This window comes from Megalobrama amblycephala, linkage group LG10 (genome assembly GCF_018812025.1).
Source record: "Megalobrama amblycephala isolate DHTTF-2021 linkage group LG10, ASM1881202v1, whole genome shotgun sequence".
NCBI classification, from domain to species: domain Eukaryota; kingdom Metazoa; phylum Chordata; class Actinopteri; order Cypriniformes; family Xenocyprididae; genus Megalobrama; species Megalobrama amblycephala.
Genome location: NC_063053.1, coordinates 36,201,371 through 36,219,978, shown reverse-complemented (window position 1 = coordinate 36,219,978; position 18,608 = coordinate 36,201,371). Strand labels below are relative to the sequence as shown.

General features: G+C 37.6%; 1 protein-coding gene across 1 annotated transcript in view; it reads left to right on the top strand.

The window, feature by feature from the left end:
* Positions 1 to 2,346: 2,346 nt before the first annotated feature.
* ppp3r1a (protein phosphatase 3, regulatory subunit B, alpha a) overlaps positions 2,347 to 18,608 on the top strand; it is a 33,048-nt gene continuing 16,786 nt past the window's right edge. The window contains exons 1-2 of the mRNA XM_048205928.1: positions 2,347 to 2,552; positions 17,660 to 17,699. Coding sequence (XP_048061885.1) covers positions 2,550 to 2,552; positions 17,660 to 17,699 — 43 coding nt within the window. The 5' untranslated portion in view covers positions 2,347 to 2,549. The remainder of the gene's footprint in view (positions 2,553 to 17,659; positions 17,700 to 18,608) is intronic.

Genomic DNA, 18,608 nt, shown 5'->3' with positions numbered 1-18,608 from the left:
AATACCACAATACTTTAGTATTTTGTATTAGACATTGTCAGGCTTTTTTATTTACAACAAAATAAGCTAATTGCCTGCACAAAATATAATAGCATTGTAAGCTAACAATAGCATTTAGCCTATGTAACGATAAACTTTACAGTGGCTTCATAAATGAATTAAGAACATTAAAATGCAAAACACACATGATACACATTCTTTGTTTTTCATTTTCTAGAAGTACAGTTTAGCTGTATTTTTGTGTAGTTAATTAAGAGAATGCTCCGATGAAAGTGATCTGAACGCACCTGACTTCGTAAACATGACTTCTCAACTTGTAAATACGAACTTCCCAGGAGGATTTGACCTGAACTGAACCTCCTTGAGCAGCTGGAAATGGTTAAAGGTACAATATGTAATAATTCTGTCCGCTAGAGGTCACTAGAGGCCTATTCAAAACAAAGGCGTAGCTTGATGATGCCAAGTTTGAGAGCGGAATCTTGGGACATGTGGTCTCCACCTCAACGGACGGTGCAAAAGAATCGGGATAGGACTCGGGAAGAACATTCATGGATGCAATTATTAACGTTACTGTAGTATGAAGCAGAGCAGAAGCGACTGTTGTGGAGCTGAACGAGGAGCTGGAGCGATTGATCAACACACGCCTCATGAGCAGCAGGACTTTTATTATGACACAGTTCCGCTTTTCCGGTCATGAGTATGAGGTAACGCAGCTCTGTTTATCAAATTAGATACATTTGAGAGAGTTGAAAATTATGTTATAACGTTACTCTGTGCGTTTGCTCGGCGGCTGCTGTGAGACACTGTTACACACTGCAGTAAGATAGATCGATTTTACAATATCATATTAAAGGTGCCCTAGAATCAAAAATTGAATTTACCTCGGCATAATTGAATAACAAGAGTTCAGTACATGGAAATGACATACATTGAGTCTCAAACACCATTGTTTCCTCCTTCTTGTGTAAATCTCATTTGTTTAAAAGACCTCCGAAGAACAGGCGAATCTCAACATAACACCGACTGTTTCGTAACAGTCGGGATCATTAATATGTATGACCCCAATATTTGCATATGCCAGCCCACGTTCAAGGCATTACACAAGGGCAGCCAGTATTAACGTCTGGATCTGTGCACAGCTGAATCATCAGACTAGGTAAGCAAGCAAGAACAATAGCGAAAAATGGCAGATGGAGCGATAATAACTGACATGATCCATGATTACATGATATTTTTAGTTATATTTGTAAATTGTCTTTCTAAATGTTTCGTTAGCATGTTGCTAATGTACTGTTAAATGTGGTTAAAGTTACTATCGTTTCTTAATGTATTCACGGAGACAAGAGCCGTCGCTATTTTCATTATTAAACACTTGCAGTCTGTATAATTCATAAACACAACTTCATTCTTTATAAATCTCTCCAATCAGTGTGTAATGTTAGCTTTAGCCACGGAGCACTATCAAACTCATTCAGAATCAAATGTAAACATCCAAATAAATACTGTACTCACATGATCCAAAGCATACATGCAGTATGCATGACGAACATCTTGTAAAGATCCATTTGAGGGTTATATTAGCTGTGTGAACTTTGTAAATGCACTGTATTATAGTCGAGAGTAGGGGGGCAGCGAGCGCCGCAGCCTGAATCGGTGCATAGTTAATGATGCCCCAAAATCGATGGGGTATTTTGAGCTGAAACTTCACAGACACATTCAGGGGACACCTTAGACTTGTATTACATCTTGTAAAAACTGGTTCTAGGGCACCTTTAAATGCTGGATGGCTTGTGTTGATAAATGGCATGCAATTAATTTTAAAACATATTGTATGATGCAGAAAATTATGTATTACTGTTAATACAAATAATTATGTCTATTAAAACGTTTAATATTTTAAAGCGTACATCTTTGGTGTTTCCATGGTTTCTACAAAATAAAACGCGTATAACGCGGGTATGACGCAATTGACAGGCGACTCCTCACACGTCCCGGAGCCTTGGATTAAAATTGCAATTTTCTCAAAATTTACAAATAGTTGGAAACATTTGGGATATTGTAAGTACTCAAGTGAACAAAATATATAACACTGGCCTAGTGGTTTTGGGATATTTTACTGCAAAAATATTAAATATTGCACCTTTAAATGTTAAAATGGCTTTCCATATAGTTGGTATGCAAATTGTCGTGTGTGTTCGTGTGTGTTTGTGTGAGGGTGAAGGCAGTGGGTGGGGCTAAGGTTTCCCGTATGTAGTGTACCGAAGGACCGCCTATCAGCGCTTCTTTGCCCCGCCCCTTTCGGCTGTCGTCCAATAGCAGCGAGCCTCCTCCGCTCCTCCCTCCCTCCCCGCCCTGCGGCTCTTCCTCGCGTCGCTGCTGCAGTAAAACCCACGGAAACAGACGGAAAATAGGTTAACGCTGCTGCTGTGTCAAAACCAGCCTTTTCTGTACAAAACAACGAGACCAAGAGCAGAATTTTCCTCTTATATTTGTGCTTTCATTTATTGCTGTTCATTTCCGAGGGGGAATTCCGTCGCACAGGCAGCAACATGGTAAGGAACACATTTGCAGCACTGTAAACAAATAGCAGATATCATAGTTTCAAACGCATCATGCATGCACTGGCCAACAAATTGTGTAGCTAAGCTGTCCTAACACGAAGATTTGTGTGTTTGCGATTGTGCATCATTTGCCAGGTTGTGAATGTGTGTATCTATTGTTAGCCTATTTCATGCAAAGTGGTTGCAAAGCCATCGCAGAAATAAATGCTTACCTGAGTCAGACAGGACTGAATGTACCTTGTGTGATGCTGTTTGGCATTTAAAGTCAAAGCCAGAGCTATTAAATATGACATCAGTCAGTTATTCCAAGTAGCAAACGAATCTATTTACAATATTGTGATAAATAAGAGATCTGTTCTCCAATGCATGCCAGAAGGCACAGGTTGTTTATACCGTTTCTCATCATTTCACCCATTTTTATAGCAAATTATTATGCATTGTATAATATATCTGAAAGGGTGCAGTACTATGTATTCAGCCCTCATGATCATTTGTAGTGAAGCGTTTCATGTCCATATTACAAAAAAAATGCTGTGATCTGATAATAATAGCATGATAATTACCATATTCACATACTATAGTATTTAAATGGTACTTTAAAGAATACTGTGGTTCAGAAAGCATGGTAATACTACAGAGATCATCATCATCACCACCAATGTAGCAAATGTTTGTTCTCTCAGTCGTAAAACTTTGCTACTCATTCACACACAGCAGAATCTCATTACACTTGGTTAATAACGTCATGATTGACAGATTGGGCAATGCATGCTGGGAAGATGCCATTATAGCAGCTGAACCACTTTCTGTGAATTGACATAAATGTAAAGTATTATTTGCTGATAAGTCCACATGAATATTACGTGTATTGAGATTTACAGTATGTAACTAGATACGGAAATCAGTACAGATTGTATGTAAGTCCTTGACATCAGATCAGCGGTTAACCACTGCAGATTAGTGAAAGATGAGGCACTGTGTGTGAATGCTTTCATTTAAGTAAACTGGAACAAAAACTAGGTCTGGCCTACCGTGTTCTGTTCCAGGTCTTCAGGGGTTTGGCGTTTTAATAAAAACTGTGTGCCATAGTCTGTCTTTTTTTCTGGAAGAGTCTTAGGGAGGGTGTCATGTCAAACACACGGCTGTCAACTTGAGGTCAAACGGCAACCCTGAAATGTCGAGTTTGTGTTGTGACACGTTGGAAAAAGAAACTAAATATCAATCTTTATTAGGTTTAATATGGTCCTGCTGCTTATTCAGTGCACAATTATCCAGAGCCTTGACTAATTCTTTCATTAATGATATTATGAATATTGCATTGGTGCAAATTAAATTTTTAGGACTTTGTGAAATCTATTTAATTTTTTCCCCAAAGTCTGAGTTTTCTAGGGCTGGGTCAATAAATCGTTGAATCGCAAATCGAAAAATTATTCTGGATCGATTCTGAGATTTTCCGAATGCGTCACGATTCTCTCTCGAATCGATTCTGAGCTTAGTTTTTGGCAATACGTGTTTTAGAAACAGCATTGCTCTGCTCTCTTCCAGTTCCTTACACACACCACATTAACTTTTTATAAAATAATCATTCATAAAGTTCGAAAAGGGTGTTTGCGGTGGGCTGTTTACATTAATCTCGCATCATAAAAGCATTCTGAGGTGCAAATACATTCTCAGACTCGGCCGAATGCACGAGCGCTCTTCTTCATGAGCATTTCAGCATGAGGTTAAAAAGTAATCTGCTGTTAAAAACTAAGCTCAGAATCGATTTGAGAGAGAATCGTGATGCATTCGGAAAATCAATGAATCGATCCAGCCCTGGTGTTTTCCATTTAATGGTGCCCTCGAATGAAAAATTGAATTTATCTTGGCATAGTTAAATAACAAGAGTTATACAGTGAGTCTCAAACTCCATTGTTTCCTCCTTCTTATATAAATCTCATTTGTTTAAAAGACCTACGAAGAACAGGCGAATCTCATCATAACACCGACTGTTACGTAACAGTCGGGATCATTAATATGTACGCCCCCAATATTTGCATATGCCAGCCCATGTTCCCAACATTATGAAAGGCATTAGACAAGGGCAGAACGTCTGGATCTGCACAGGTGAATCAACAGACTAGGTAAGCAAGCAAGAACAATAGCGAAAAATGGCAGATGGAGCAATAATAACTGACATGATCCATGATAACATGATATTTTTAATGATATTTGTAAATTGTCTTTATAAATGTTTCGTTAGCATGTTGTTAATGTACTGTTAAATGTGGTTAAAGTTACCATCGTTTCTTACGGTATTCACGGAGACAAGAGCCGTCGCTATTTTCATTATTAAACACTTGCAGTCTGTATAATTCATAAACACAACTTCATTCTTTATAAATTTCTCCAACAGTGTAGCATTAGCCGTTAGCCACGAGCACAGCCTCAAATTCATTCAGAATCAAATGTAAACAATATAACAGTATACAATACTCACATAATCTGACGCATGCATGACGAACACTTTGTAAAGATCCATTTGAGGGTTATATTAGCTGTGTGAACTTTGTTTATGCACTGTTCAAGGCAAGCGTGAGCTCCGGGGGAGCATGAGAATTAAAGGGCCAGAAGCCCTGAATCGGCTCATTTATAATGATGCCCCAAAATAGGCAGTTAAAAAAATGAATAAAAAAAAAATCTATGGGGTATTTTGAGCTGAAACTTCACAGACACATTCAGGGGACACCTTAGACTTATATTACATCTTTTTAAAAAAAAGTTCTAGGGCACCTTTAAATTTTTGCTGGATTTTGTTTTAATGGTTAAATTAAATTTGTATGATCAAAAAGCATGTCTAATCAGTTAAAACTTTAACAGTTTATTATTTATAAACACATTTACAATAATAGTGCACTATGAAATGTACTGTGTTGTCTGTTTAAATGATTCTGGATTTATGATTTATTACAAATGTATTATCAGGAGGTGGTGATGACATGAAATCAGGGGTTAAACGATACCCTCATGTTACGTTTCGATACATAACACAATACTGAACTCACAATATTATTGCAATACTCCAAGACATATGGTAAAAAGATAACAAAAAATGTACTGTTGATTAAAATGCTAAATTTGGTATTACATTGGGGGTGGAAATGAATAGGCTTGGACCCAATGCACGATGGTGACACCAGAATAAAAATATTCATGATTCTTCTAACGCTAAAACACAGATTTATTTTAAAAGGATATGTTTCCACTCTGTCACTGACTAGATGTTTTTAAAATATTGTAGGCCACTTATTACTGGTAACACAAGACATTTGGCATTATCAGGACCCACAAATATTCTCCCATTGCATTATTATTCATTTATATTTAACATTATATATAGTAGTTTAATTACTATATTAGTAGTTTAAATACTGACACTAAAATTCTTCTCACACAGTAATTTTCATTTTGTCACTATCCATGATACGATATTGTTGCATTTCTGTATTGCGATATATTGTGACACAATACACCCCTACATGAAATGGCATGAAACATTAACGATTTAACCTAATTAATCTCTTAAAATGTAATTAAATTAAATGAACAAATCCTTTTATTTATTTTTTTGGCAAACAAAGTGTTGACAAGAGGTTTCCTTTTAAAATTATTTTATTTATTATTTTATCATTATTATTACTTTGCAAAGTAAAATCTGCTGTACAATAGTAATATATTACTGTCATAGTTTCTTGGAATTAAACCAAACTTTTATGTGGATTGGCCGTCATGATGTCCTTTGAGTTTCTGTGTGTATATGATATGACAATATTTTTATCAAATGAAATGTGTAATACACAGACTACGCTGCTCTTTCACACAGAGACACACAAAACACTCATAATTAAATAGACAGTATTTTTGTGCTTTAATATTCACAGTCAGACACGGATCCATATTGTGATTTGATCAAGTGTACAGCCCTGCGTTTGATTTACTCATGCACACTTTCTCAAGCGAGGGCTGAAAAGGTTTTGCTAGACTTTTCACTAGACATCATAAGACCTGGTGTTTAATGCAGTTTATTCTGTCAAGAACCACCCACCTGAACAGGAAGAGCCGTCTGTCTGACATGTAAAGTGATCCATCACAGTTTGTATTGTTCCTACGTGGATTTTAGATCAATAGGAATGCTAGCCGATAGCTTTCTCCAGGTATCACACACACACACACACACACACACACACACAGAGCATTACTGAAGCGGAGGCCTGCTATCAGGCAGTGTACAGCTGTTTGTGAGCATTAGTCATTTATTGTGGGCATCATGAAGGAGAATGAAGAACAATCATATTGGTTATCTCCCGTTTATTACTCATGCTTGCAATTTTACTTTTAGTAGGAAATAATAATCTTTAGTTTGAGGGCTGATATTTTCAACTCCCAGCTATCTAATCTGCTTCAAGTTTTATGAAGCTGGGAGAATCTACAGAAACCATTCAGTTCAGCTCAGTTTATTTTTATTGCACTTTCCTCAATGCATATTGTTTCAAAGCAGCTTCACAGAAAATGCTTGCTTCAATGTTACAATATCAGTCAGAGATGAGTGTGTCAAAGTAACGTCTATATGGCAGTGATATACAGCTATGATGTAATACAGGTTATATGGTCGCGATTATTAAATAATTAGGGGTTTAACGATACCCTCATGTCACGATTCGATACATATCATGATACTGAACTCACAATACGATATTATTGCGATACTCCAAGACATATGGAAAAATGATAACAAAAAATGTACTGTTGATTAAAATGCTAAATTTGGTATTACAGTGGGGGTGGAAATGAATAGGCTTGGACTTGGTGCTGGTAACCCAACGCACAGGACAGTGGTGACACCAGAATAAAAATACTCATGATTTTAAAGCTTCGTTTACACTGCACACGTCTGCAGCGCATTACAATCATGGCCGCCATGTTGAAGGGTCGTTCCAAACCGAAGTGCTCAAAACTGGCCACTTCAAAGGGCCCTTCGGAATGAAGGACACTTCGGGCCCCCATGATCCTTTGCACAGGGAAGTTGTTTGACGTCACAGAATAGGTACAGGAGGCTCGGAGTTTGATTTTACCTATAAATGTATATATAGTATTTTTCTATACTACTGTAATATTTATACGACTTAGATTTGGTACATTATTATGGTCAAAACAACCATTGTACTTCAACAAAAATACTTTACAGCTCCCTTTATCAGTCCATTCAAATGTTTCAAATACGTAGATACAATATACATGGTGCGATAAACCTAAAATAAATAAATAAATAAACTAACGTTAAACAAAGGGCGCAGCTTGCACAATCTACTCCTCTTTGATTGTCTCGTTTAGTGTTGTCACGATACCAAATTTTGACTTCGATACGATACCCAACTTAAATATCACGATACCGATACTTAAACGATACTACGGCAAAAACCTTAAACAGCAGGAAAAGTAAATAAATAACACATATGACAGAACTTCTTTCTTCACCAGTGTGCAGGCTGATAATTCTGGATTTGAGCTTCATTGCCGTGAAGTTAGAGTTAGATTTAATATAATTTTTAATGTTTATTATTTTCATGCTCAATAAAATTTTTAAATTGTTTGCTGTTATGCTTTTTTGCTGTTTTTTTTTATATATATGTAGGTGTTTTTGATAGGAAGATTATTGTAAAAATTAGATTACTGTAAATACTTAGAGCAATGTTATAGAGTTATATTGTTATAAAGCATAAATTGGTTTAAAATAACTGTATATACCCTTCACATATTTATGTATTTTTAAATTAATTTTATTTTTGCTACCAGATATCACTTATTAAACTTAGACTCAATAATACACCTCAGGTCTGCTTGCACGAGTAAAATAAATAAAAAAACACTCATTTAATGTTTGAGAGCATAAACATAATGCTGGTATCACACTAACCTGTCGCTCTTTAAATTCTTTGTACAAATCGGGATGTTTGTCGGCAAGATGCTTTTGACTCCCTTCGTTTGTGTTATTTTGTAGCATCTTTTGCAGATGGGCTTTGTGGTGTCCATGGGCTTGCCCTGTCTGTCAGCAATGTAAGCAAAATAATGTCATATTTCGCTTCGTGCATCTGCTTTCTCAACAATTTGTGGACGGTCTGGAAGAGCACCTGTATTTGCAACCACACCTCTCGTTTCGTCACCATAAAAGCCCTTACGCAGTTGAGAGGAATAAAGACCAGTGATGGGAATAACGGCGTTATAAATAACGCGCGTTACTAACGCCGTTACTTTTTTCAGTAACGAGTAATCAAACGAATTACTTTTTCTCCCGTTACAACGCCGTTAGCGTTACTGACAAAAAAAAATGCCGCGTTACTATAATTGAGCTCACTGATGCGGTTTTCATCCGAGTAAGCTCTCTCTCAGCCATAGGACCTGCAAAGTTTTTTTCTCTGGTGTGTGCTGCGGTTAGTCATACACAAATATAATTTTAAACTGATAATAATGTATGATGCGCTGTGTGTGTGTCTGTCAGAGCATGCGCGCGAAGCGCGAGCTCAAACCAGAATACCCTTTTTGATGCTTGATCGAAAATATGTGAAATGAGTTTTTTTCTAGTCGACTAGTAGTTGTTCATTTAAGCTATTAGTTGACTAATCACATTTATATTATTTTAATTTCTTAAATACTGGAGAGAATAAACCATAATAAGGAGCGTTTACATAATATAGGCTATATAGCACTCAATGGCACGCATAATTGCCATAAAGAACCGGCAAAAGTAATGATTATGAGTGTGACAAAAACAGCAAGGAGACATTTTAATTGTTTATTAATAAAGTAATGTTTTCTGAATCAGTGTCGGCTGCAAAGATGAAGTTGACATTGCTGATTCTCATTGCTGATCATCTGCTCATATGGACGCGCCTATAGAGAGATAACGCACATTTCATTCGGATTAGGCTATATAATCAGAGTAGCCTCTTTCTTTTCGTGTTTAATTACTTCATTTTCGTTAAAGTAGATATTTCAAGCATTCTATAGATATATTTCTCATGTCTGCGAGGCAAGCAGCCTCTGAGTTTCGGTTCATTTAGCCTATAAGACGCGCTCCAGTTCACGCGCCAGTGATCGCGCCCGCGCCTCCATGTCATGATTTTATTGTCTGCTATATTTGCTTGTTATATATTAAATCCAAGCAATTGGTTGATGAAACATTGATTAAAATTAAGATACAATTTTTACAAAACGAAATTCACTTTAAAGAGAGGCTTTCTATAAAACAAAACTTAATGAAGTGTTTAAAATCATGTCTGAGCCACTCCATGTCTCCCGATATATTTGCGCATCTTATGATGCATCTTACTCATGCTGTTCACTTTTCATAATCGAATAAATGGATTTAAAACATAACATATGACTATTTAAACATAAATATGAAACTACGTTTTCTTTAATGGCTACCAACACAGTACAAGAAATTTCATGTCGTGAGCAAGAGCGGATCATGAGTCAGGAGTCGCATCAAGAATAATTTATTCTTAGACTTATATGTAATATTGGGGGCATTCAATTTATTTGGCATAGGCTATTTTTTTTTTTTTTTTTTTAAGTAACGCAATAGTTACTTTCCCTGGTAATTAGTTACTTTTATAATGATGTAACTCAGTTACTAACTCCGTTACTATTTGTGAGAAGTAACTAGTAACTATAACTAATTACTTTTTTAAAGTAACGTGACCAACACTGATAAAGACGCACTCAATGTGCCTTAGAAGCAGCGCGTTGCACACACACTGCCCCCTGCTGTCGCACTTTAGGAAATACAGCTGAACCGTTTTTAAAAGCAGGGTATCGCGATACCTTTCCAGTACCGGTATATCATGCAACACTGGTCTCGTCAAGGTGACGCAGAAGTGCGTTCCAAAAGAAGAGTTTTGTTGACCCCTACACCCTTCATCCCTTCAAAGCGCTCACTCCGGACGGTAAACCCTCTGAAGGGATTAGGGCATAGGGATGAGCCCTTCCGAATGGAACGCAGGGACAGACTTGTTTTAGATGAATATGTTTGCACTCTGTCACTGACTAGATATATTTAAAATAACATAGGCCACTTACTGGTAACACAAGACATTTGGCATTTTCAGGACCAACAAATATTCTCCCATTGCATTATTATTAATTTATATTCAACATTATATATAGTAGCTTAATGTAGTACTCACACTCAAACTCTGTAAACTTTTTTTTTCTCAAACTAATTTTCATTTTGTCACTATCCACGATATTGTTGCATTTCTGTATTGCGATATATTGTGACACAATGTATTGCTACACCCCTATAAATAAAGTCTGATCGCGATTATTTGATGTAACCGCAATTATTTCAGACAACTGTGATTATTGCGCTCTTTAAGAAGGCACAAGGTGGAGACAGACCAAAAAGACATATGTCCCTTTTACAAGATGTAATATAAGTCTCTGGTGTCTCCAGAGTGTGTCTGTGAAGTTTCAGCTCAAAATCCCCTACAGATCATTTATTATAGCTTGTCAAATTTGCCCCTATTTGGGTGTGAGCAAAAACACGCCGTTTTTGTGTGTGTCCCTTTAAATGCAAATGAGCTGCTGCTCCCGCCCCCTTTCCAGAAGAGGGCGGAGCTTTAAAAGCTCAACAACAACAAAGCTGGAGAATCTCACGCAGCCAAAATGACGAAAGTGTTCAGCCTTACATTGTTCAAACCGGAGTCGACACTGATGGAGAGACTCAGGAAGAAGTTACAACTTTTAGACGTTTCTGAATGGTTAGTGGATAAATTTATGTAGTTGCTGTGGAGTTGATTCAACTCATCCACTAGCATGTGCCGTCATGTTCATCTTTTGTGTTGAATTGAACCTCGTTTGTGAAGCAGTCTGGCGTAAAATGACGGCATGACAACAACACTCTACTACAACAACTCTTCCTCTTCTCTAAAGCAGCCCAACATGGCCCCGCCCCCTTTGTTGTGTTCTTGGGGGCGGGGTTTATGTAAATTTTAGGGTTAGTGATGTCACTAACCCAGGAAGAAGCTCGTTGTAGTCCCTACCAGCCATTTGTTGTAGTCCTTAAACAGAGAATTCTGTAAAAGAAAATATCTCTCTTTACATTGAACTTTGAGCGTCGTGTTGGTCCCTCTTTTGCTGCCAAAACAGCCCTGACCCGTTGAGGCATGGACTCCTCTAGACCCCTGAAGGTGTGCTGTGATATCTGACACCAAGATGTTAGCAGCAGATCCTTTAAGTCCTGTAAGTTGTGAGGTGGAGCCTCCATGGATCGGACTTGTTTGTTCAGCACATCCCACAGATGCTCCATTGGATTGAGATCTGGAGAATTTGGAGGCCAAGTCAACACCTCAAACTCATTGTTGTGCTCCTCAAACCATTCCTGAACCATTTCTGCTTTGTGTCAGGAGCATTATCCTGCTGAAAGAGGCCACAGCCACCAGGAAATACCGTTTCCATAAAAGGGTGTACATGGTCTGCAACAATGCTTAGGTAGGTGGTACGTGTCAAAGTAACATCCACATGGAGGGCAGGACCCAAGGTTTCCCAGCAGAACATTGCCCAGATCATCACACTGCCTCTGCCGGCTTGCCTTCTTCCCATAGTGCATCCTGGTGCCATGTGTTCCCCAGGTAAGAGATGCACACGCACCCAGCCATCCATGTGATGTAAAAGAATCGTGATTCATCTGACCAGACCTTCTTCCATTGCTCCGTGGTCCAGTTCTGATGGTCACATGTCCACTGTTGGCTCTTTCGGCGGTGGACAGGGGTCAGCATGGACACCCTGACTGGTCTGCAGCTATGCAGCTCCATACGCAACAAACTGTGATGAACTGTGTATCCTTTCTATCAGAACCAGCATTAACTTCTGGAGCAATTTGAGCTACAGTAGCTCATCTGTTGGATCGGACCACACGGGCCAGCCTTCGCTCCTCACCTTGACCCTGTCGCCGGTTCACCACTGTTCCTTCCTTGGAGCACTTTTGATAGATACTGACCACTGCAGACCAGGAACACCCCACAAGAGCTGCAGTTTTGGAGATGCTCTGACCCAGTCGTCTAGCATCACAATTTGGTCCTTGTCAAACTTGCTCAAATCCTTACACTTGCCCATTTTTCCACACAGCAACTTTGAGGACAAAATGTTCACTTGCTGCCTAATATATCCACCCACTAACAGGTGCCGTGATGAAGAGATAATCAGTGTTATTCACTTCACCTGTCAGTGCTCATAATGTCATGCCTGATCGGTGTATATTGGAAGCAAAAAACATACCTAATATAATATAAGATATCTAGCAGGCTAAAAATGCTACCCATTAAAAGTCCAGTGGGATCACTCAGGGTCCTGAAGGAGACCTGATTCCTGGGGGACTCGATTTCTCACCACAGTGGCGCAACTATAACGTTCAGTCTATAATCCCACCCACTTTGAAGGGGTATAACTGCAGTGGAAAAGAAAACCGAGCCGAACCGAGTTGTAACACGCTGTAAAAAGCGCCATAAAATGCTGAAAAATTGCTGTTTAGAGATCATGTCCGTGTATATACCAGAAAATACAAAATTAAGATATAGTTTGCATTAAACATGAAGTCCGTTTTTAGATTTTTTTTTTTTTTTGCAATGGGACATTTTCCTTTTAAATTTTCATCACTTTATGAGTTCAGATGGTTAATATTTTCAATAGTGATTTTCATAATTAGAGAATTAAGAAACAGATACAGACCTCTTGATCCAGATAATGCTCGGCATGAGCAAAATGGACAGTTATAAGTAGCGTCTCCGGCCATGAAACATTTGTCATTCTGTCTATTTCCACCTTGTTATTGAAGATGTTTCAATGAGTTTTGTTTGTATTTAGTTATGTTTTGCTTTGCCGGATGCAAGCGTCTGTTCATTGTGCAGTGCATATTTTGTGCGGTCTAATTGACTCTGAATGCAGAATGCATTATTTATGAACTGCGCTGAGTGTTTGCCTCTTAGGCTTCCCAGACAATGTTCAGCCCACTAAAGAGTTCATTTACATCTCAGAAGAGCCCTCTAATGATTCAGGAGTTCATTTAAAACTCTGTGTTTTCCTGTCTATTTTCTCTTTTTTGAGCTGCAAGGCATCATTTGTTCTCATCAGCTCACAGATAGTAGGTCTGCTGTGAATTGTCATTGCTCTAATTCATGTTTAGTTTGGGCTCAGGGGATCTGATATTAATAACCAAGTCCAACTCTTCAAAAACACTTCAGATGCTGTTTTTCTGCAGCTTTGTATTTGCATATATTGCATCTGTTTTCACAGTTGGTTTCATAGGTTTGTGCCGTTTCATCTAATCTGTTCATCTCAAAGGAAGCAAGCCTTTTACAAGACAAAACCACCAAGTGTAATGCAGAATCAATATAACTGTTGTGTGATTAATAAATAAGGCAAATGTCTTCTGATTATAGAAGGATTATGAGTTGAATTAAGCCTGAAATAGTGCTGAGCGACAAAAACATGTCCAGATCAAATCTCACACCAAAATCAAAAAGACAAGAAATAATATTTTAAACATCAGAAAATTATTTACGTTTTTTTTTTAATTATAAAGGTAATGTAATCGTATCACTATTGTTTTGCATAAATAAGTGCAGTTACTAATAATATTACGTTTATTCATTGGAAATTTGACATTAAAGCACTGAGCTTGAATTGAGATGCAGATAAAATTAACATATTAACAGTAACGTGCAAAATTATTTTTATAGGGAAAAATGTAAATATTCTGCACTTATTAAATGCTACTGTGCCTTATACAGGACCTATTCTGCTTTATGTCCATCTTCATCTTTCTTTAGTGTGTAATGTTGCTGTTTGAGCATGAAAAAGCTCTGCAAAGCTCCAGTTCTTCTCTATATCAGTGTTTCTGAACTCTCTGAAACACCTCCATTGTAGTCTTGAGTTTTCATCACAATATTCCTCATTTAAATATTCATACGCAGAATAAAGGGGCGGGGCCTGGTTGAGTTAGTTAGTAGTGTTTTGAAACTGGTGATTATGTTAAGGGGCGGGACATTTCCCAAACACCAATCACAACACACTGCTCCAGCCGACCAATCAGAGCACATTGTGCTTTTCAGAAGGCGGGGCTTCATAGAGACAGGAACTAAACAGAGCGTTACTGACAGACTGGGAAGAGAGGAGCTGAACAATGGAGAATATGAGGAGAATAATCAACATTCAAGCAGGAAAACCTAGAGCTCAATAACAAAATAAGGATAGCTTTTCTTAACAGGAAGGTCTTAGTCCACCCCCATCCCAGCTGAAACTCCCCAGCAGTGGCCGTGTCTCTCATGGCAGATTGGCGTCTCTGTTGTGAGTGGGCAGCGCAGCGGCTGCTGTGGGGGTTCAGGATAGTCTATACAGCGATCAACAGCTCCTCTCGCTGCAGATCAGATGGTTCGTTCCACAAACCCACGCTGCTGCGTAACGTCAAGCCGAGAGACATCCACACATCACACATTCAGAGGGACAGAGTGGAAACGGTTGCTGTTCTGTGAAAACAAGAATTCGGGCATGAAATGCTTAGGCCTAGTCACTGTAAAAAAATATTTTTCAAAGTTGTAAATAAAGATTATTGGAGTGTGTTTTACAAGAAAATATAATTTCAGTCTTTAAAATACCCCTATTATGCTTTTTTATGACCTTTCATGTAATGTGTCAACTTTGGAAACATTACAATTTTTTTATGTTTTTTTTTTTATTATCATTATTATTTTTTATATAGTCTCTTCTGCTCAGCAAGGCTGCATTTATTTAATCAAAATCTACAGTAAAATTGTGAAATATTATTACAGTTTAAAACAGCTGTTTTCATTGTGAATATATAGTGAAGTATAATTTATTTCAGTGATCAAAGCTGAATTTTCAGCATCATTACTCCAGTCTTCAGTGTCACATGATCCTTCAGAAATCATTCTAATATGATGATTTGCTGCTCAAGAAACATTTATGATTATTATCAATGTGGAAAACAGTTGTGCTGCTTCAGGTTTATGTGAAAACAATGATACCATTCAAACATTTGTGGTAAGATTTAAAAAAAGAGAGAAATTAATACTTCAAAGATGCATTAAATTGACCAAAAGTGACAGTGAAGACATTTATAATGTTACAAAAGATTTATATTTAATACATGCTTTAATAAATTGAAAAAATACATTTAATAAATTCTGCACTTTCTATTCATGAAAGAATCCTGAAAAAAATCATTACTATTTCCACACACACATTATGAAGCAGCACAACTGTTTTCAACATTGATAATAATCAGAAAATCATCATATTAGAATGATTTCTGAAGGATCATGTGACACTGAAGACTGGAGTAATGATGCTGAAAATTCAGCTTTGATCACAGGAATAAATTATACTTTAGTTTTCTTGAAAAATGAATTCCAAACGAGTCGTCAGTAATCCACTCTTACTACTGTAACATATCTATGTAGGTTTGTAACTAATTTGCATAATTCCCACCTATGGTCTTCATTGGTTCGTGTTGTTCATGTCGAGAAGAACCGGTGCTGTGTATCGTATCACTGTGGATCAAGAGCTGAGATTCAGATATGATAATGAGTGTTTGGTTTCTGACCAATCAGAGCAGAGCAGCTCCCAGAAAGGCGGGGTTTAGAGAGACAGAATCCTTGATCGAACCGTTTCAGACACTGAGAGAGAAAACAGCTGATGCTGCAAAGGATATTTTGAGAAAATTAAAGGTCCCGTTCTTCGTGATCCCATGTTTCAAACTTTAGTTAGTGTGTAATGTTGTTGTTAGAGTATAAATAAAATCTGTAAAATTTTAAAGCTAAAAGTTCAATGCCAAGCGAGATATTTTATTTAACAGAAGTCGCCTACAACGAACGGCCAGTTTGGACTACATCCCTCTACTTCCTTCTTTAATGACGTCACTAAAACAGTTTTTTGACTAACCTCCGCCCACAGGAATACACAAGAGTTGCGTTTGTAGAGTGTGTTTGTCACCATTCGTCGAAACGCTGTTATTTTCATCCCGCAGTCCAATCACCGGGTCTGATTCCGGCTCAAATTGATAGGGTAAAATTAAAGACATGTTTACAATAACACTGAGCGCATGCATCTCCACGTTATGGTAAGAGGCGTGACCTTTCCGGGCAAGATGGGCTAAACTGCTGTCGAATCACAACACAGGAACCGCTGGCACAATCAAAACTCGTTACGTATTTCTGAAGGAGGGACTTCATAGAACAAGGAAGTCATCAGCCCGTTTTTATGACAGTGGAAACAGCGGTATACAGATAAGTAAATTATGTGAAAAATACTGTGTTTTTTTACACGCGAAACATGAACACATGTTATATTGCACACTATAAACACAATCAAAGCTTCAAAAAACCACGAAAAACGGGACCTTTAAAGTGTTTTTGACCTTGGATGAATGTGAACCTGTTGTAGGAGACTCCTTTAAAATAGCATAATAGAGGCACTTTGTAATTAATTGTGTAATTTACTAACTACTTACTAATGTTTAACCATTTCTTTTGCTCCTGGTGGCATAGTAAATTTAATAACAAGGGTAATTCATCCTAAAGCCAGCATACACTCAGAACAAGACAGGCAAAGCTCTCATCTGTCCTCCACTGCTGTGACAGATACAGAACATGGGCCTTTGAGCCCTTGAACTGAATGAGACTTTATAAATAATAAATCAAAGCAGATGGAGATACAGAGGGTGGAGTATTTGCTATTTCATCTTCTAGAACACAGCAGCAGCATTTGGTTTGTATCAAATGAAAGGGAAGAATTCAGTGTTTCGGTGTCACAGTTATATATATATATATGCCTATGGTTTACTGTTTAAGTTTTATTAACATATATTAGTTCTAATTATAATTTCAAAGTTTCTCAAATAATTCACTTGGTGTATCTGACTGGTTGTGAAATTAAATATTGAATGAGTGGCCAAATATCATAGTGTTTTTGATGAATAGAAGAGGTCATGTGTAATTCGTTCAATAAAAGTTAATGAAATCTTATGTTTTCTTCTTTTGTAGGGAAATGAGGCAAGTTATCCCCTGGAAATGTGCTCACATTGTAAGTATCATTTAGTTTGTACCTAACTTACATACAAAATTTGAACTGGATAATGACACTAACTTCAACATCGACACTGAAATGAATTAAGCTGAATAACGAGTCTATTGTCTTCTGACGAGCTACTCTACTGCATAATTTAAATTAGTCTCATAGTTTGCATCATTGATTCTGTTATTTTACAGTTTATTACTGTGAAGCTGCTTTGAAACAATCAGCATTTTATGAAGCCCTATTTAAGTAATGTTGACTTGACGTGAAATCTCTCAAATAATTCTAATCTATTTCAGTATATTAAGTTTACTTGCTCGTTCTCTAAAACCTCGATAGTGACTGAAATGTGATCATCATCTGAATCGGTTGTAGTGAAAATGATGTCAAGTCAAGCTTGTCTCCAGAGATGCTGAGGCTTATTTTTAGCTCTGAAACTTTTGTTTTAATTAGTTTAGCTTCCCTCTGATGTACGTGAATGTTTCGCACGTGCGGAACTAACCGAGAGAGGAGGATGGTCTGCGGCAGGTCAGGGAATTTGACACGCTCCGGTCCCTGCGTGTGCTAGTTAATCTTTGCCAAGATTAACCATTTGTGTGCCATATTGAAGAGGTCTCATGCAAGCGCCAGATCTCTCACAAAGTGGAGCAGTGAAAGAAATAAGACCGAAAGAGCATGAATTGGGAATCAGCTGTGTGTGCAGATGAGGTTGTGGTGTGAAGCGCTGTGGGCCTCCAGAGCTGATTTTAATGAGCTGTGAGACTCGACCCAACGTCAGCACATGCTCTCGGTCTTACACTACAAGCACAACTGAAGAACAAACTGGTGTGATGTAGCTCTGGGCGATATGACAAAAAAATAATAATTCAGAACGTTTGAACGATTCTGATTTTTTTTAATGTTTAACTAGTCAACTTA